This window comes from Protomyctophum parallelum (assembly GCF_964188405.1).
Source record: "Protomyctophum parallelum genome assembly, chromosome: 15".
Classification (NCBI taxonomy): Eukaryota; Metazoa; Chordata; class Actinopteri; order Myctophiformes; family Myctophidae; genus Protomyctophum; species Protomyctophum parallelum.
The window spans coordinates 30,182,741-30,204,558 of record NC_139710.1 but is presented as its reverse complement, the minus strand read 5'-3'; the positions used below and the strand labels follow the sequence as shown (position 1 = coordinate 30,204,558).

Genomic DNA, 21,818 nt, shown 5'->3' with positions numbered 1-21,818 from the left:
TCCATTGGAGACCGTAAGCGCCATATTTACAAGACTTGGGAGGGAGGTTCATAATAATTATGAAAATTAATTGAAAAGGAATTACATCAGTCGGGCTCATGGTGGCGCTATAACAGCCCACTTTAAGTTTTTCCCTATAACTCTTGAACCGTAAGTCGTAAAATCAAAATGTATTTTTCCATGAATCCTTGGGTCATGATGCATTTCCACATATAGGCCACGCCCATTTTCGTCAGGAAAGAAATTCCTGCAAATTTGAATCTTCTCCAAAACACACTTTTGGCTCCTCCTCCTACAGATTTTGTCCAAATCTCACAAAATCGCCACACATGATCTCCGGACCTATCCGATTAAAACACCAACTGCAGAATTTTGGTAGTGAGTATCGTTCGGCCGTAATTGTCGTCCGAAGATAGTAGGAGGGGCCTATTTTACAAAAGAATGCCATAAATCACGAACGGAATGTCCGATCCGAGCCGCAAATGCGAGAAATGTAACCGTTTGTCGCAAAAACATGATTTTTGGGAGTTAATCTCATCCGAAGTAGTTATGCATGATCACAGGGGTGACGTGACATTGTAATTGGCTGGCAAAATTAGTCGGAGGGGCCTATTGACTACTAGTTTATATTCATATTTGAATAAAAAAGAGAGGTTGCACACAATGCATTGCGACGCATCGTGAGCTTGTAGATCAGCTATTTTCAAATGGTCGAAATGTATATAGGGTTGAAGTGGTTACAGTAATGTATGTTTTTCTAATCAAAATGTAAATCTCCAAAATAACTAAAGTTTTCAAATAATTGTAGTGGAGTAAAAGTACAAATGTTGGCTCTGAGATGTAGTGGAATACAGTCAAGTAAAGTACAAATAACTCAAAAGTGTACTTAAGTACAGTATTTGAGTAAATGTACTTAGTTACTTTCCACCACTGGGCTAAGGGCAGGAGGATGAGTTAACAAACCGTCAACAAAGAGAGAAGTATATGACCAAGCTGTCCGTCTGATGACAAAAACGATTACAAAAGAAAGGAGAGAGTATGACTAAGACACAGAAGTGGTCAATGTTATCCTCAACTTCATATTGACATCTGTTGTCCAGATCATATCTCACAGCAGGGCTGCAGGGCTGAATCATTCAGGCCGTGGTAGTCAAGTCATACACCCAGCCAGGCCACCCTATCCCTATACCCACACACGTGTATGTTTGGATTACAAGCCATAGAGTATAGACAGAGTTGCGACATTGAGGGGGCAGAAAACAGCCCGGTCATGTGGTTATGTACTCACGCGAGCCCTATCAACTACAATACATTCCGTAAACTTCTGTATTTCATATCTCTGTATTTATGCCAAATATTGTGATATCGATACGATATACGATATTACCGTTAAAATTTCATATTCTACATTTTAAGTGTTGCAACACTTACATACATACACGCATGCACATGTGTGGGGATTGAAAAACCATAAAACCTGGGTGATCTATTCTACTGTATGCTATCAAATTGTATGTTTATGCATGCAGCATAGTACTGTACAGTATATTGGTGTTTTAAGAAGTATGTTATACTTTAGCTATTGAAAAATAGCAGATCTACAAGCTCCTAACGAGGCACCGAGTGCCACGCAACGAGCTTGTAGGTCTGCTATTTTTGAAACATCGTGAAAATGTGGTGCAAATCTTTGAATATATATTCTGTCAGAGCGATCGTTTTTAACTCAATCTTTGCTTCATGGGGGGTCCCTGGAACAACATATTTTCAGATGGGGGTCGGCGGCCAATTACATATATTTTTGGGGTCCTTGACATGAATTTTTTTAAGAATGACTGACATAATAAAATTTTAAGTTAAAAAAAAAGAAGAATGACTGACATAGAAACATAGGATTTCAGAAAACTGACATTTGCAGAAATATCTTCAGGTCTAAATGGGACCGGACCGCATATCCATGATATAATCTACTGCACCACGGATATGTCAACATGAAGTCGAAATGAGTCATAGTTCTCTCTTTTTGTATCTTTTTGTCATCAGTTTCCTCCTTTAAGTGAAAGAAAAGTAGTGTCAAAATATCTTTTGTATATTCGGTTTCAAAACAGGCCTTGCAATACTAGTTTTGTTTGCTCAACTACTATTGAATGAATTATTCAATCACCCAAGGAACTGTTAGTCCACTCGTTCACATAAATATTTCAGGCATTTAGCCAGCATGTAAAATGGTAAACAAATGGTGCCGTAAATTAATAGGTCTATTATTATTATATTATTATTACACCTATTACTATTATTCACCCATTCATATAGTACGTAGTACATTCACATTCACTGAGGTGGAGGAAACCATGCAAGGCACCAACCTGCTCATCAGGAGCATTTATCGGTTCAGTGTCTTGTGTCAGTGCTCAAGGACACTTCAATACAAACCCATGGGGCCTGGCCTGGTGATCGAACCGGGAACCTTCCCATTCCCCACTTTTTTTAGTTGTTTAGCCCCTCCAATACACATAGGTTTAATGTTTGTCTTTAGTTCGATGATTGTTTTGTAAATGAAGGGAAAATGTACGTCATAACGTGCCTCATTACGTCATATTGTCTCTTTAGGCATTTCATGTTTGTGTTTGCACCGTTTGTTTTATATCACCATATCAACATGAGTTAGACTTTAATATATTAGCGCCCTCTTCACTTCACACGGGTGTGATTTATATATATATTGTTTGCGTTTGCATTTATTGATACTAGTAGTGTGATAAAAGGTCAAAGGTGGCTGAAAGTGGATTGTCAAGTCTATCATCAAACACCTACAGTAGACAAAGGCCACAGCCCACTGCTTCCTGTGCAATGGCAGTGTTCCTGGACTTCAAGAAGGCGTTCGACACCCTCTGTCACTGGGTCCTCTTGTCCAAATTAACACATTTTAATTTCTCTCCAGAAGCTCTAGAATGGTTTAGTTCCTATCTATCCACCAGAAAACAGTGTGTCAACAGTGTAAAATCTCCCTACCACACCTGCTCGGTCAGTGTCCCCCAGGGCTCAATACTACTAATTGTGTTCTCTCTGTAGGCCTACATAAATGACCTACCTGAAGTATGTAATAATACATGTCCAGATGTATGCAGATGATGCTGTTGTACTTGCCCATGGTAAAAGCTATGCAGATGTGTCAATAATTCTAACCTCAGCCCTGACACGCATTCAAGACTGGCTTATAGATTCATGTCTGCTCCTGAATGCCAAAAAGACAAGCATGGCCTTCTCCAAAAGACCAGTTGTGTTGGAGTCCTCAGGTGTGTTTCTGGGTGGAGAGGAACTTGACCTTGTTCCAGAGTTCAAGTACCTCAGAGTCATATTAGACTCAACCCTAACCTTTAAAAAACATTTGAAGAAAGTCACTATTCACTAATACGACAAAATGTTAAACAAATTTGATCATTCCTGACAGTTGGAGCGGCCAGATCGTATCTTCACTGTATCCTATCACACATTGAATACTGTTTCACAAACTGGTCTTGCACAGGTGTGACTACTCTCAAACCCATAGAACAGCTCTACAAGAGTGCACTCAAGGTGTTTGACAGGAAGCCCCACTCATATCAAACAGGCTGGGGTCATATACAAGACCCTACATGGTCTGTGCCCCCCCCCCCCCCCCCCCCCCCCCCTAAGTGAATTCATTAAACGAAAGCCCGATATGGGAATCAGTACCAGAGCAACCATTCGAGGAGACTGCGAAGTGCAGCACCGGCAAAACAACATTGGGCCAAAATGTCCTCTCAGTAGGCCTACAGGGTTGTGTAGCATGGAATGACATTCCTCTGTATAAGGGATTGGCGACATTTCCCTCTTTTAAATAGGCTACAATCTGAAAAAATGGTTGCTTGAAAACCAAAGCTGCAACCATTCATGATTATTTTAGGTGTATTTATTTTTTTATGCTGTGTTCCCTATGTAATGTTATGTAAATGTATTCCACTGTTTGACTGTCTGTTTTTCCGTTTTGTGTTTCTTGTGAGGACTGCGGATGAAAATTAGCAACTGTGCTATATCCGGTGTATTAATATGCATTGTCCTGTCCAACAAACAAATAAAGTAAAAGATAGTAGGCTGTATACAGTGGAGAGAGACAGTAAAGAGAGAATAGGTGAGTAACATGGAGCAAATTATCCACCGCTGGGCTCGGGATTCGAACCTGGGACCAACTGACAGTGTCAACATATCAAATCTTGTACATTTGATTTAGCTCTTGAATCTTTCTTTAATATTTGTATGTTTTCCTGTTGATATGATATGATATAGTACTTTATTGTCAGTTCACACTGAAATTTGTCTTGCGACCCAGCAGCCAAGTATGCAGAACACATATACACACATTTGACATAACACAAAGAAGTTGAAAGAACAAGACAATTTACATACATGAAGACATGAAGACAAGAGCAATATGACTGCTTGGATTACCACGTGGCTATACTTCAACTCCTGATTAAGCCTCGACTGGTGGACAAAGGACCTCTTTAGTCTGACCTTATTGTATTGCTGGGACACCTATATCTCCTTCCTGAAGGTATATAGCAACCTATCTTCAGGAAGGAGATATGGTGTACAAAAATAGGTTTTACTCTAATATGTACCTGTACACAAGATGTAACAATAAAGTACAACATTATTACTCCCTTGAACCTTGAAGCTTCTGTAGAAACTTGTAGGCTGCCTACACCAAGGTGGTGACAGACAGTGTGCCAGGGCATCCATGACATCCATAACAAGTAAGTAAGTAAGTAGCCTTGCCGAGCCATGAGGCCCATAGGGCAGGAACCTATCTCCTGTTTCTGTAGCGTGAGGCAGCATGATGTACAAGTACACCCCCTGAACATGACACTAGTATGTCACAGGGACTTACCCCCAACCCAACCCTTGATGCTGAGTGTCAAGCAGGGAGGCATTGGGTCCCATGTTTAGCGTCTTTGGTATGACCCGGCTGGGGATTGAACCCTGACCTCCCAGTCTCAGGGCGGACACTCTAACTAACCACAAGGCCACTGAGCTGGTCTTTTAGAGGTGTTATGGATAATTATGTCACTTGTGTCCCCAGGGATGCTTCTTTATGTCTGATGTAATCTAATTCCTTTAACCACACCCTGCAGGGTGCGGCCAACTCTGGTACCCAGACTTTGGAACGCCCTGCCACTGGTTGTGAAAGCTGCACCTTCTATGGACATTTTAAAATCTTGTCTAAAAACCTCTGTTCTCCCTGGCCTTTTAACACCACATGCCCCTCCCCACTTTTTAATCATGTGTTGCTGTGCTCTCCCGTCTCTTGTCTTGTTCTGTACTTCTTTTATTTTACATTGCCTACTGTATATGTTTGTTTTTTATGGTCAACCTTGGTTGTTTTAAATGTGATCTAGAAATAAAATTGACTTAACTTGACTTGGTACTGTGTTTGTAGCCTGCCTTAGTTAACCCCTGCGTCTCTGTAGGACAGACAGACAGACAGACAGACAGACAGACAGACAGACAGACAGACAGACAGACAGACAGACAGACAGACAGACAGACAGGCAGGCAGGCAGGCAGGACAGGACAACTCAAACCCGTCTGTCTAGTTTCACACAATTAACTTTATTGTGTGTGTGTGTGTGTGTGTGTGTGTGTGTGTGTGTGTGTGTGTGTGTGTGTGTGTGTGTGTGTGTGTGTGTGCGTGCGTGCGTGCGTGCGTGCGTGCGTGCGTGCGTGCGTGCATGTTAATTTTCTGGAGCAGCACCCATGGCTGCATGCAGCCCCTATAAAGCCTGTGCGTTAAAGGACAACTTTAGTTTTTTTCAACCAAGGTTCATGTTTTAGGTTGTTATTAGAGAAAGTAAAAGATGAGTGTTTCATTTTTTTTTCATTTGCTGCTTTCTTTCGTTTTAGGGATTTTAGCTGTTTTTGACAGGGGGGGGGGGGGGGGCACAAAAGATCACAGGATCTACTGAATGTGAAGGTAGCCTACTGGGGGATCGAAGCCACACTGTGTGTGTCATATAGGCCAGGTCAGTTATGTCATTCAGTAGATCCCGTGATCTTTTGTGGCCAAATGTAATTTCTTGGGGTCTATAGGACTTTAGCAAATAATAACAAAATAAATCGCTATAAAATCTTGTAAAATAATACATATTTAGCCCCATGTTCGAATGCCCCCGCCCCCCTGTCAAAAACAGCTAAAATCCCTAAAACGAAAGAAAGAAAAGAAAGAAATAATCACACCCGTGTGAACTGAGTGTTGCAATTCCCCCCCACCTCTCTCTCTCTCTCTCTCTCTCTCTCTCGCTCTCTCTGTCTCATTAGCAGCACTATCCCTCTCTCTGTTTCTGGCGCCCCTTACTGGTACTAATAAGTCATATACTCGTGCTCATGGCCACATAGGTAGGTAGACACATAAGTAGGTAGACACATAAGTAGGTAGACACATAGGTAGGTAGACACATAGGTAGGTAGACACATAAGTAGGTAGACACATAGGTAGGTAGACACATATAAGACACAGACATTGCTGGTTGTAGGAGTGGTTGCACCACTCAAAAATAACACTCACCTTTTACTTTCTCTAATAACAACCTAAAAGATGAACCTTGGTTGAAAAAAAACTAAAGTTGTCCTTTAAGCAGCCTATGAGGGAGCACTTTTACAGTGATCATCATGAGCTGTCTTAACATTGAAACAGTCATGACTTGTGAGAGAAGAAAGTAGTACTTATAGGCTAAATGTGTAATGACATAGGCCTATTTAAACTATGTTCTGTACGTGCAGTAATAGCCTAATACGGGTGCAGTACTTAATTTAGACAGTTTTTGGTTTAGACTAGTCATTGGTTAGACCAGTCATTAGTCCTACAACTCTACAACCTATCTCAAACCCTCACCCTAAACCTAACCTCCCACGGGGCAGCACACCTAAACCTAACCTTAACCCATGTCTAACCAATGACTATAGTCTAAACTAAGTATGCACCCCGCCATATGGTAGTAAAACTGACACTGCCTGCAGGTGTGTGAAATTTAACCTATAGGCCAAATAATGCTCTGCTGCCATCTACTGAACAGTGTAGTTGTTGATTGTTGTTAAAGGGTAAGACCACTTTTGTAGAGGTATGGGTTGTGTGTTACCTTGCCATGATGTAACTCCAAGTGTGGACAAGAAATCAAAAATAATTGTTCCAATGATTGGAAATTGATAATTCAAAATATGCTCCTCGTTGACTTACATTGTACGCTGAAACAGCTCTCAAAGTCACTCTTTTAATACATAAACAAACACAAACAACGCTGATTTAGACATATAGAGCATCTCCAAAACTCATACTGTTTTTTAATAATAAAAATTATAACTTCCTGTTGATTTTGCCATTTTTTATCATAGATGTTAAAATAATTAGATGCCTCATTGGCCGCTGCAGTTTGTTGGAGCCGGGGCGGAAGTGTGGAAGGCACGCTATGTCACACTGCCACTCAAGTGATTACTGGCCAATCACAGCACATCTTTTCCGGGACTTATCAGACCCGAACATGCGCTCTGTGACGCACGCTCATGCTTGTGCGGTGCTTCGCAAGGAATCTCGGCCCGAGACTTTCCCCGAGATTCTCGGGAAAGTTTTGCCCTCCCTTGAGCACATATAGGCCTATACGCTCCAGAGCCGGAAAGGGCGTCTCCCTTTATATGTCTATGATTTTTATTAGGAAGAAAACCCAGACTGGATCTGGGGGTCCGGATCCAGATCTTCAAATAGTGGCTACTTAATATCCACAGTTAAAGGTTTTATTCTCCTTTACAATACAGGCAGTGGAACTCTATGATAATCAGATCCTCCAGAACAGTGTGTGTACAATATCAAAAATATTATAAGAATAGCAAAATTGCTAAAAGGAGTGCAAATAGCACGTACCATATCGCTAAATAAAATACAATATAAACAAATAAAATGTACATGAGTTCTATAATGTAGGCCTACTTAACAAGAGACTGCACAACCGTGGATTAATTATGTTTTGGGCTTTCCTCAACATCTAAATAACAATTAAATAGAATGAACAACAAATAACATACTATGTAGATAACATACTTATCATCTTTGGACAAGCACACAAGCACACACCAACTAATGTACAGAGATAAGGTGCAGATGTACAGACTAGGCTATAGATCATATACAGTACATTTATTTAAGTGCACTGCTCACTACATTGGAAAGTTAAGGAAAAAGGTGAAAGTGGTGTCTGTGGGTTTTATAAATGTGTATGCAATAAAAAATAGCATGAGACTAAATAAAAATTACATTGAATCTATTGGAACACAATTTCTTTTCCCCCCATTTCTTGAGTAACAGTTTTGCACATACAAGGTTTCCACCCGACATTGACGATATGTGAACAAGTAACCAACATACAGTAGTAACAGTACATCTGAATATAACATATAGAACCTCTCTAAATAGGCAACGACAAGGAAATAAGCAGTACAACCATCCCTATGGGCAATGGGATATACTCTTCAGAGTATACTGATTTATACTTGGTTGCACTCTGATAATTTACTTATATAATTTATATACTTTTTTCCAAAAGTAGTCAACAGCCAAAAGAACAATAGTTGTGTTTGAAATGCAACGGAGTCATATATATACACAATTAAAAATACAAATACTTTAACCCATTAAAACTGGGAAAACATCTGTGTCATTTTAGAGTTTTGCATTGGATATTAAAAAATAGCAGATGTACTTGGCTTGCAGTGCTGCAATCTTGTACATCTGCTATTTTGGAACACTTTTGAACAATCTTGAAAGTGAGAGAACTACTGATTTAAAAGGCATTTGTAGAATGGGCCTCTGGTCAAAATAATGTCAGTACCCAGGCTTTTATTTCCGTTCACTACGGCTCAAAAAATGAAAGCCTGGAGGAACGTGAGACATTTCCTGGTCTAGGAGTGGGAGTGAACTCTTGAGTGAACTACAGTGCAGAGGGGCGTCGCTCTCAATATAGTGACATCAGTTTCTTCCGCTGTTTTCTACCAGGGAGGGGAGGGGCGAGGGGGGGGGGCAGGGAGGGGGCTCTGATCGGTGAACCAATAATTCTCCAGCGCTTGCTCCATGCGTGCCCGCCCCTCTAGATCAGAAAGAGAACAGTGGCTGGGCCAGGCTAGTACTTTGTTAGTATCCACTATCCACCGCTGGTGTTATACATCTGATGAGCGCTCCGTTGCGTAGGAGCCGTGCGAGGACGAGGGCGACGCCGCACACTGTGAGAGAGCGTCCAGGGCAGCTTCCAGATCCTTCCACTGGTCAGTGGTTGGGGTCCACGCTGGTTGGCCCCTGGGGGCCCCCGAAGCTTCACACCTGAGGGAGGGGGGGGGGGATTTTGACAATTTACTTGACGATGAATTAACCACTTGAACCCCAGCACAGGGTACAGTCACATTCGTCAACGGAACGGTGCCTAACCTTTATGCCTAATCTTATTAGATTAGAATTTTGTAGATTTGCTATTTTAACAATATTTATCTGTGGAACCGAGTCAAACTAAATTGAATGCCTCAATTTATACATTGCAAGTGCTTGTGAGGGTGGGGGGTTCCTAGTTCAAATATGCTCATTTTGGGAGGTCCCCCCAGTTCAAATATGCTCATTTTGGGAGGTCCCCCCAGTTCAAATATGCTCATTTTGGGAGGTCCCCCCAGTTCAAATATGCTCATTTTGGGGGGTCCCCCCAGTTCAAATATGATCATTTTGGGGGGGTCACGGCCTAAAAAGTTGAGAACCACTGCCTTAGAGCTTGTCAATCTGCTATTTCCAACAATTATTGAAAAAGATGTAATTCATATAGATGAATGGTGACGATTTTATGCAAACAATAATTGCGATCAGGTGATTGTGTAATAAGTGTGACAGGCGTACCTGCGGGTCCTGAATGCGTCATGTTCCAAATCAGAGTAATGTGGAAGTTGATCCGATGCTGCTGCATGTTCCAAATCAGAGTAATGTGGAAGTTGATCCGGTGCTGCTGCAAGTTCCAAATCAGAGTAATGTGGAGGTTGATCCGGTGCGGGGGGGGCGGGGGGGGCGGGGGCCGGCAGGATGACTAAGGGAAGAATGACCTCTGGGTTGGATCTGAACTTCACTTTCAGACACACCTGCAAAAAAACCCAAAACACTGATGGTTGATATAGTTCATTCGTTGGTCGGGTATAGAAACCGAGAAAGAACTAGAACTGCACTCTGTCGAGTGCCTACTGTCCTACTGTCTACATGTATGTAATCTGACACCAATGCCATATCAAGCACAAATTAATCATTACGTCATACGCTGCCACGGGACGGGAAGCACCAGACAAACAACATTAACTGCACGCTCTGCTTGCGCAAGTAATTATACTATTGTTAATATCCATCCATCCATTCATCCATCCATGCCGATGACACACAACTGTTTCTATCCTTCCCCTCTCTGCCACTCAGGTGGAAGAGCGCATCACTGCATGCCTGGCTGACATCTCACAGTGGATGTCTTCCAACCACCTCAAGCTGAACCCAGACAAGACTGAGCTTCTCTTTTTCCCAGCTAAGTTCTGCCCTATAAGGAGCTATTTCCGTAGACAACGCCCTGGTAACGTCTGTCCCAACAGCCAGGAACCTTGGTGTTGTCCTGGACAGCTCTCGTTCAAAACACACATCACAGCTGTCACTCGATCCTGTAGGTTCACACTCTATAACATATGACGAATTAGACCGTTCCTCACCCAGGAGTCAGCCCAGCTCCTAATCCAGACAACTGTCTTGTCAACTTGACTTGACTATTGTAACTCCCTCCTTACTGTCCTACCGGCATGTGTACTTAAGCCTCTCCAACTGATCCAAAATGCCGCAGCTCGCTTGGTCTTCAACCAGACAAAATTCTCACATGTCTCCCCCCGTCTCCGCTCCCTCCATTGGCTCCCGGTCGCTGCCCGCACAGAATACAAACCAAAGGCATGGCTCCCCCATATCTTGCAAGTATTATCGAACCCTACAAACCGTCCCGCTCACTCAGATCAGCTAACGCAGCTAGGGAAGCTGGAAGTACCCTCACTAAAAACGCTGGGACAACGCTCCACACGTCCCAAACTCTTCTCCCTTCTGGCTACGGAATTCACTTCCCATTACAAACAGAACTGCAGCCTCACTCCCAATCTTCCGCCGTAGTATGAAAACCCACCTTCTCAGACTCCATCATGGCCCATAGCACTTACCCTATACCCCCTTAGATAGCACTTTTGTAGACTTAGATTTGATACAGACTGCATTTGATAGACTTATAGCATGTTATGTAGTCTAGAATTGCATTATATGTAGTCACAGCACTTTCTAGTATATACGTATGTATAGCATAGTATAGTATATATGTATAGTTTATATTTATAGTTTCATTATAGATATTCCACTGTTACGTCCTTAGCTTATGCATTTTTCATGATAACTACTTTTTATGTACAGTATGTGATGTATTGCCATGCTTTTTGTTCTTGCTTAATGTAAGTCGCTCTGGAGTAAGAGCGTCTGCTAAATGCCTAAATTGTAAATTGTAATCATCCATCCATCTTCATCCGCTTATCCAGAGTCGGGTCGCAGGGGCAACAGTTCCAGCAGAGTTATTATCAGGCCCGGATCAATGGGTACTTTCATTTCCGGTTTCCCTGCTTGGAGACAGACATTGTAAGGAGCGGATAATGTTAGCAGTAGCTCACATTGTTTATCTTTTGCCAGAAACGTTAACATGTCGGGTGCGATGCGATACAAAATCACAATTCACATCCGAACATGGATAACAACAGAGATAACAACCAAAGAAGATCCTACTTTGAATGGCACGTATCCTGCAGGTGCTGGGGGTATGCAAGGCGTTGCCTAGCAACCTGGCCAGTGTTAAAAGTAGATTCTCTGCACAACCGTTTCATATAAATGTACGAGGTATCTCGTACTTAGAAGACAACAGGTGTAGAGGGAAAGATCTACTTGTGTGTGCCACTGTAGCATGAGGCCTGGTGGTTGTGTATCAGTGGGTGTAATGTAATCCAGTAATGTAATCCATGGGGCCTGGTGGTTGTGTATCAGTGGGTGTAATGTAATCCATGGGGCCTGGTGGTTGTGTATCAGTGGGTGTAATGTAATCCAGTAATGTAATCCATGGGGCCTGGTGGTTGTGTATCAGTGGGTGTAATGTAATCCATGGGGCCTGGTGGTTGTGTATCAGTGGGTGTAATGTAATCCAGTCACTCCCTGGGATTCCTCTGAGGCCTACTGGGATTCCTCCCCTATTGTTCTATCCTATTCTCTGAACAGTGTGACTGTGCGTGCGTGCGTGCGTGCGTGCGTGCTTGCATTGCGTGCGTGTCAGACCCATGGCCCCCGGGCATTTCAAAGGAACCCGGCGGTTATTTGCAGCAGGGAAACGTATACGGTATTTCACCTTCAGCCAGTATTCAACCTTAATAATCTTGCAGTTGAGGATGGACGGAGTGATTTGTGGCGGAATGGCGATGGTCCTGGTGACAGTCTGGTGAGTCTGGGCTGGGATGACATCCCCCACCTCTTCTAGGACAGCCTGGATCTTGTGCCGGGTCTGGTGGTTCTCCACAAGGAAACTGTCCCCTCTGTACAGATGGTACAGCAGCCTGGTGTCGCCAGAGGAGTCGTTGCGAACGGAGGCCACCACGTCCATCCCCTCTCCTGCAATATACAGACCAGAGCTAGGATACCTTCATCGCAACAGTCAAGTCAAATTTATTTATATTCACATTTTTCATATAGCCCATAAGTCTTTGCGTTTGTGTGTGCATAAGTTCCTCTTTCTCTTGCTGTGTTGCCAGTTTTGCAAGAGAAACAAGTGGCCAAGGTCTATGAAAACAAGCACAAATGAATATAGCTGATCTACAAGCTCACAGCGACACATTGTGAGATTGTACATCCGTTATTTAAAAACACATTGAGAATAAATTGAAATATTTTGAATATTCTTTTAATATTTTAATAAAAAAGGCACAAAATATGTTCAGATGGATGTCTGTGGACAATTACATAGTATTTATCTGGGGTTCCTTGATGTGAAGAAATGTGGAAGCAAGCCCAAATAAGAAATTACTATACACTTTGGAATCAAGCCCAAAGAAAACATCAACCAGCAACTACCAATAATTTATTTGCAAGTGACTTTACAGAAAAAACAAGTCGCTTATAATAAGCAGACATGGCAACATGGCCTGAAGGAAGTAAAGCACACATACAAGGAGCCCCTAGCCTGGCTCCAGCCCCTAAATCGCTAGCCACATTAAAAAATTATGTTCAGGTGATTTAGGGTCTGGTGACGCTCCCGAAGGAGGTCTCAGACTCGGTTGGAACCGACGAATCAGCGTCGTTTCAACTCGATGACGTCAAACAACAGTGCCGTCCAGACACAAACAAACATGGACCACTGCGGTAACTCACGGCCGTATCAATCTGGCTATTAAATCGACGTATGATAAATAGTTTCTTTGAAGACACAAGAGGTTTTATAAACATCATCATCCGACATATTTTACCGCTTTTGTTTACATACTAGTAGCGCTCGTTGGCTGTGTTTGTTTGGTTAGCAAACAGGTTAGCCATAGCCACATGATTGACACAATGCCATCTGCTTTCCTACTATTCTGATTGGTTGGTATGAACCAATCACCGAAGACTGCCTCTTTGGCAACGCCCATCCCAGAAACGGTTGTAGTAGGGAGGGCGTTCAGACTGAATAATGGAGTGAAACGAAATGAAAATTCAGGCTGAGTGTCAGGCTAAGGAGCCCCAGTACGTTGGCGGGGAAAAACGTGGATAGCATATAGACCGATTCCGTACCGGTTTCATGGTTGCAGCCTACGTATTTCCTGTAGGCGGACTCGACATAGCTGCGGGAGTAAAACCCTCACCAGGCGCACCTCTTCCACTACAGTGAACGGCAGAGTGACTGATGTTAGTTTGCCTCAAACTTTACTCCTTTACCTGCTTTTTTACTAACACTAACATTACAAAAATGCCCAGAACATCGAGATGAACCTGTGTAGTTTATGGCTGCTCCAACAGTAGTGGCAACATAAAAAAAAAAAAAAAAAACGGAATGTCTAATATCCACCTCGGTGGCGGAGACCAGAGCCATTGAGTAATGGTTGAGACAAAGCAGTGAAGGGTCCTGAAAGATACGTAATTTCCCAATACCCAATCTTTCTGTTTTATGAACACAAGGCTGCTGTATTTTATACCTCATACTAAGCATTTAAAGTATGAGGTATAAAGTACAGCAGCCTTGTGTTAATAAACAGAAAGATTTGGTATTGGGTAAGACTTGCGTTATGTATCTTTCACTGCTTTGTCTCAACCATTACTCAATGGCTCTGGTCTCCGCCACAGCGGTGGATATTAGACATTCCGTTTTTTTTTTTTTTTTATGTTGCCACTACTGTTGGAGCAGCCATAAACTACACAGGTTCATCTCGATGTTCTGGGCATCTTTGTAATGTTAGTGTTAGTAAAAAAGCAGGTAAAGGAGTAAAGTTTGAGGCAAACTAACATCAGTCACTCTGCCGTTCACTGTAGTGGAAGAGGTGCGCCTGGTGAGGGTTTTACTCCCGCAGCTATGTCGAGTCCGCCTACAGGAAATACGTAGGCTGCGACCATGAAACCGGTACGGAATCGGTCTATAGGCAGTGGTTCTCAAACATATTTTGGCTCACACCTGTAAATAAGGGGGAGGGGGTAAATAGCCACGCTCACAACACGTTTAGGCCCACAGCCACAGAGGTGTTCAGTGAGGTGTTAAAAAGGCACTGGAGGAGGTGCATCAGGCATCAATGCCCAGCAGCATGAAATGGAAAACTGCACCACCTGTATCTGACACGTAGCTCCGTTTTACCAGGTATAGAGGGTCTAAGTGGTTAAACTGAAGTCAAAGTGACAATGATGAATTCCAAATATCATTAATCAAATCAAGGCACCCACTCCGAGAAACCCCGGCCTAGGGGACCGAGTGCACCGTGGTCACGTGCATCCAGGTTTTGCCGAGCGTCGCTCCGTAAAGGCAGCTTCACCGCAAACAACAACGCAAACAGCCAGCGTCCACTGCTGAGATCACCTTTTTCTGTCATCTGCAGAGATGCCTCTTGCCAGAGCTGACATCTTGTCTGGAGCCAGGCCAGCAGCTACTCTCGCGTGATTGACCAACTGATCAAAATTGAATATTCAAAGTCATGCGATGCTGTGAGTGAAAGGACAGCTTGCGCTCTCCAAAAAAGCCTTTAGTCCAGGAGACTCTCACCTTGGCAGTAGCCCATCTTGTCAATGTTGACGTTCATGGCCACGGAGCCTGAGGTGAGGAGCTTCATTTGCTTCTCCGTGGACCTTCGCTGTGGAGTCTGGAAGTAATACACAAAGTAATACAACCACAAAGCACACATTAATACAGCAGTTTATTATCAACATCAACTTAGGGGTGGGCGATATAATGATGAATATCATCGAAATGATACAATGTCTCCATTATATGCCTTTTCAGAGATCTTGTATATATTGTGATACCGTGAATTCACAGTTCTATAACTTAATTTAAAATCTGTAAAACGATGGTTTCATTTAATTGCCAAACATAATAAATGTTTTGGTCTAAATGGTCTGTTACTCTCTTTTCTTTTGGTTTTTGTTACCTTGTACGTAGGTGGTTGTACTGTTACGTAACTTGAAAAAGAACCATAAAAAACAACATGAAAAGTTATTGTGCTAATTTTGTGGATCGTGATACTGCTTGAAAAATAATTGTGATTTTTCCATATCGCCCACACCTACATGATCAACTTCTTATTAACATATAGTAACATCAACATCTTATTACCTTATCAACTGAGACGGAAAGGAGGACAGGCGTCAGGCGGTGCATTGCACCTCAGCCAGCACATACATACATACCATCAGTTCGTGGATATTGCTGACCACGGCTTTAGGGACAAAGTGGAGTTTGGTCTTGGCATTTCTGTCCATTCTCATGGACCTGCTCAGGTTGGCTTCCAGGGCGTACACGATTTTACCAAATTGACCACGGAACGGTGGTGGCATGTCCCTAGTCGAAAGGATGAGAGCTATCAGTTATCTCATGTCAAATAAATTACAACTTGATCCACAGACAGTCCACTTAATATAGGAATGTATATATGCAATTCACACAGGGTGAGATGGGTGGGCCACGAACGCTTTCATTATTTTCAAATGGACCTTGAACAATATTTTTCTATTATATAATGTATTCGTTTTTTTTAATAAGACATGACAGACAGCTACATCAACAATAAACAACTAGAAAAGCAGTTACTGCAGTAACTGCATCGCTGAAAACCTGCAATGTATACCGTATGTGTACAGTAGAAAATTCCCAGATCAAGTCCAGTCTATAGGTTTTAATGCGTTGTTAGCAACGCTATGCATTCCGTTGTTATAGTAACCACAGATAGCACCTCTCCATGCGAACCTAGAAAGATCTGACCCTTCGTCGTGCAAAATCTTTTACAAAATAAAAATGTACAAAAAGAAAAATACAAGCCCAAATACGTGCATAAAGCTGAACATGTTGAAGTTTGAACTAGAAGCACAAGTAGGCCATGTGGAAGTAGTCAGACGCCAAAGAAAATAGACTTTAGAGAACTATTGTCTGCTTGCTGGAGCGAGCACACAAACACCAGACTATAATGCATAATAAACGTGAGTAACTAACCTATCAATCAATCAATCAACTTTATTTGTTCAGACTCAGGGTCCAATAAAAAACAGACAACATAAAACACTACATACAGAGAAGAAACACCCCTAACCCATAAAAACATCAATTTTACAATAAACATTCATACCAGTGCTTCCAAAAAGCAGACCGGTACCTAGTGCTACTGAAGCTGGGGTTACATAGCAGCATAATTATACAGTTTTGAGACTCATTGAGCCGACACATAAATGTATACATTAAGTTTCTCAGTAAGGCATGAAAAGTGTATACTCCCACACTACAGAATAACTCACTTGCACTGCTCCACCTTGGTTTTTTCAACAATATCCGCATGCAATCATTATAGGCAACCTGCAGTTTATACATGCTTGCTTTCTTAAATTTAACCCACAAGGGGGCGGTATAGAGGGGAGTGCCCTCAGGAGAACATGAGTGGAATCTCCTCCCAAGCATGTTTGCCTGAGCATACAGTATACGGCGCTGCCTATACAGATCCTCATCATCAGACAGTTGGTCAGTTATCACATGTCCCAGATATTTATTGTAGGCATAATTGTAGGCAACCACAATACAACAGCTGGACACATAAACAACGGGGCCTGTACAAAGCAGAGCAGTCAGACAGCAGAGTCAAGATGACCCTGTGATATTAAAAAAGGATATATGTAGGCCTACTCGAATGATGCTAAACTGTCCTGTTTGTCCATGTAGTGGTAGCCTATCAGTGATACAAACTCATTAAAAGGACCACTTCACCACATTTCAACCTATCTTCATATAATAGGTCCTCACTAATAATCATGATAAAGTGGCACGATTCTTTTCTACTCAGTCTGTGTCTCATAGGAGGGCTGTGGGCAGTTTAGAAACTGTCTTCCAGTGACATCATCATTAGGCAGATTATTTTTAAACAAGATTTTATTTTACAAAAATGTTTAGATTTTCATTATTGTGAGAACGATGGCTTCCATTTTCGCATTGTAACTCTTCAGGACTAGAAAGCCTGCAGTTTCTATTAGCTTGTATTCCCCATCGATGATGTCACTGGAAGACGGTTTCTGAACTGCCCACAGCCCTCCTATGAGACACAGACCGAGTAGAAAGAATTGCGCCATTTCTTCAAAATTATTAGTGAAGACCTATTATATGAAGATAGGTTAAAAAGTGGTGAAGTGGTCCTTTAAGCGAGCCATCTAGTGAAACAAGGAACGATAGAAGTCTTCCACTCTGTTAATATTATTCTCTTTGCTACAAGTGCACCAAGCGCAATAGTCTGTTGTTGATCCATGCAGGCTGCTGGCCTATGAGGTTGAGAACCATTGGTCTACTCTATATACATATTTATGTCTATATGCACACTGGTCCACTGGAGGAAACTTACTGGTCAAGAAACTGAAAGGTGAATGGATAGATGTGGCAGCCCGGGGAAACAACACTGCTATCTGGAAAACAATCAAACTGATTAGTATTATCATCAGAGTGGTTCTCAAAGTGAGGTACGGGGACCCCACAAGGGTCATAGACCCTTGTGGGTTCCCAGCTATGTAGGAACGAAATAGACCCCTTACAGGTCTATAAACTCCTGTACAGAGTGTGTGTAGGCCTACAAATGGAACCAAATGGACCCTTATGGGTGTGTTTGATTGATTGATTGAAATATGTATTAACAGTTTGCAGAATTACAGTACATTTCAAGCACAAACTCAATACAAAGACTGTTAACTGTGAGTGGACGACCCAATTAAGCATTACACTTGTTTACAAGAGGGTCCACCATGTTCAATTCATCAAAACATTTAGAGACACTTCTATATAGTCAAAGAACAGAACAGGAATTCATCATAAAGGAGGTAAAAAGGGAAAAGAAACATATAGGCCTATACAGTGAGGGGAAAAGGGGGGGGGGCAGTGGAAGGGGATTCAGATTTTACGGGGGGCAGTTTCGAATTCCAGCCGTCCGTAGGTGCCCTTTGAGAGCGGTTTTGAAGGAGTCAATGGATTCGCATGTAACTATAGGGTTATAGGTGTATGGACGAATACTGGACAACTCACCCCGCCGACCCCAGAATTTTCACCAGTGAGGGGGATAACTTTGTAATATGCTATTGGCTGTTTGTATTCTTTTTGGAAAAATATAAAAAGATACTCCCGTGGAAAGGCTATATTATTTTACTTATATTGACCCTATAAACAATTTAGTATGATTTAGTATATTATGTAAGGTTTTGCCCATGCAATCAAATGGTACCTCGTCAGATAATCCCCACATATCCTACAACAACTTCTGTGAACAGACTTCACTGTAGTAGCTTTTCATAAATTATATTTGTAGGCCTACTGCTGTCATGAAAGTTTATAGTTTATAGAAATTCAAAGTCCAGCCGTCTGCTGTCCAGCCTCTCCCACCCCTCACTGGGGACATTTCTGGGAGGAAGGCTATACCACAGTGGGGGTCCTTGAAATTAAAACATTTGAGAAGCATCCCAGACATTATTAATCATTTCAGATTCATAGCAACAAAACGGGTTACAATGTTGATGTTGGATTTCACTTCACTTACATGGTCTCCCACCCTCATCCATCAACAGTAGCGCATATAGATCTTCTGAAGAAAAGGAAGCAATACAATTAATTCATATTTCAATGTGAATTAATATTATATTTTGATGGCTTTGGTGCTTTTATTCAAGTAACATTTTCAATGCAAGGCTTTTACTTGTAAGTGTTTCTACATTGTACTATTGTAGGCCTAGTATTTGATACTTTTAATTAAACCAGTAATACTCAACCCTGATTTCAGGCAGTGACCCCCCCGCCCCAGAATTAAAGGACCACTTCACCACTTTTCAACTTCATATAATGGGTCCTCACTAATAATCATGAAAAAATGGTGCAATTATTTTTCTACTCGGTCTCATAATAAAAACTGCAGGCTTTCTAGTCCTGAAAAGTTGCAATGCGAAAATGGAAGCCATCGTACTCACGATAATGAAAAAAAGTTTAAAAAAGATAATCTGCCTAATGATGATGGTTTCTAAACTTCCCACAGCCGTCCTATGAGACAGACTGAGTAGAAAAAAATCGTGACATTTTTTTATGATTATTAGTGAGGACCTATTATATGAAGATAGGTTGAAAAGTGGTGAAGTGGTCCTTTAATTAACATCATATGTGAACCAAAAGCATGTGGGGACCCCCTGCATGGGTCACGACCCACGGGTTGAGAACCACTGAATTATACCATTCTGGTGTTCGTTTATTATGTTATGTATGAGTGATTGAGTCGCGGCTAAATCAAAGGAGTGTGCCCTTATTCCTTTAACGGTTCTGGATTTGCCCTTATATTAATTTGCCCTCATCGCAGCCTCACTGACAGACACGCGCATTTGTCCATTCCAAATCAAAACAATTTCAAAACAATCACTTGTCGAAACACCTCTAAAAAAATATATGCCATACCTTCCTTTGGCTTTCGGTCTCGAACATAAAAGTTCTTAGAGAGTAAGTAATAGTCCGTAGCGAAGCATAACGTGGTGCTCCTGCCCAGCTTCTCTTCCCACTTGACGACAGCTCTCCCCGTGAACATTATGCTCAGAGTCTCTATGCGAACCTCCTTGCCCACGTCCAGAACGATCTGGCCCGTGAGAGTGTCTCCCCTGGTGAAAGTGTCGCTTTCATTCAAGCGATGGTGTTGGATCGTGAAGTTCTTGATTGTGCCCGGCATTTTGTTTCTATAAATCAAAGTTTCCCCCCCCCCGGCTTCCTCCCAGAAGGAATCAATCTTTATCCTGTATCTCAACAACAACTTTATTTATAGTGGTGTGATCCCATAGCCCGAAGGAACAATGGCACGCTGTGATTGGTCAGTTGGTTGTCAGGGGCTGCAGGGTGGGCACCATTAGGTTGGCACTGGGCAGACTGTCTGGGCAGTGGGCACCCGTGGCAGCTCTGCAGCTGCCAATAAAGACTCCAGAGACTAACAATAGAAATAGAGGGTATGCGCATCCTTAAAGTGAATGGCACATCGAGAGGCTAATCGAGTGGCAAAGAAACATGCAAAGTGAGTTACCAACTTTGTTTAATGTTATTTAATGCAATCATATTGGACTTTTCTGTTTTGATGCATGGGTTGTCAAGGCCAGAAAGTAGTTTTTACCCCTCAGTAGGCATTCCTGCATAACTTCCAGGTTTGATGATGTCACGCGCATACGCCTCTATAGCCTATACATACCCATGCTGATCACCAAACATATACTGTACCTTAGTTACGTCATCAAGAATGGTGGTCCCTTTACTCTCTTATTGGCCGGTGGACAACACCGACATACCCAGTCGATCGCAGTACTTGCGCCTCTGCTTGCGCAAGTAATAAAAGTATAGTTGCACCGCTCAGTTCACACAGGTGTGATTTTTGGAAACATTTTAACAACGCATATCTTGTATGGGGGTCCCTGGCACAAAATAGTTTCAGATGGGGGTCCATGCATGGCCAAAAAACATATTCATCCGGGGGTCCTTGACGTGAAAACGTTTGAGAACAACTGGAATACACAACAACAATAGGCCTATACTAATAATATTTTCAGTTAATTGGTTCAAATCAATTAATTCAAATGTAAGACATTTACATTATTTTACACATTAACAATACTCATGATAGTAATATTTGTCAGGTTGGGACGGGTGTGGGAGTGGGCTCTAGGAGTGGCCCTGCAGTTATGTATAGCCAAATCAATGAGTGTCAAGAGGGTCACGGGGCTATCGCACTTGGGGCTATTGCCCTTGTCCACATAGAAACACACATAGTTCACATATTAACTAAAAGGAGACATTACTTATAGAATTGCTGCTCCTTGTTGTAAAGCGCCTCAACACCATTTTGCCCTATGATGGGTCACTGGTGACATTTATGGTTCCCATCAATGTACACTTTATGGCAACGCAGGCTTATCCTCTCTATCTCTGAGAGGCATATAGTAAAGCATTGCTATATGTTTATTTTTAAAGCCCTCTCTGGAA

General features: G+C 42.2%; 1 protein-coding gene across 1 annotated transcript; it reads right to left on the bottom strand.

The window, feature by feature from the left end:
- Nucleotides 1-7,269: 7,269 nt before the first annotated feature.
- Nucleotides 7,270-20,579, bottom strand: LOC310872640 (arrestin domain-containing protein 3-like). Its single transcript, XM_083784682.1, has 8 exons — nt 20,259-20,579; nt 19,360-19,404; nt 18,181-18,241; nt 15,995-16,145; nt 15,351-15,447; nt 12,483-12,742; nt 9,935-10,170; nt 7,270-9,376 (listed from the first exon to the last, which is right to left on the bottom strand). The coding sequence occupies exons 1-8, from the start codon at nt 20,521-20,523 to the stop codon at nt 9,217-9,219; spliced, it is 1,275 nt and encodes a 424-aa protein (XP_083640808.1). The 5' UTR covers nt 20,524-20,579; the 3' UTR covers nt 7,270-9,216.
- Nucleotides 20,580-21,818: the final 1,239 nt, after the last annotated feature.

Coding starts and splice junctions, on each gene's coding strand:
- LOC310872640 (XM_083784682.1), bottom strand. CDS start 20,523: ATGCCGGGCACAATCAAGAACTTCACGATCCAACACCATCGCTTGAAT. Junction 15,448..15,994: donor GCAATATCCACGAACTGATG/GTATGTATGTAT, acceptor TATTACTTCCAG/ACTCCACAGCGAAGGTCCAC. Junction 9,377..9,934: donor GACGCATTCAGGACCCGCAG/GTACGCCTGTCA, acceptor CCCCTCCCTCAG/GTGTGAAGCTTCGGGGGCCC.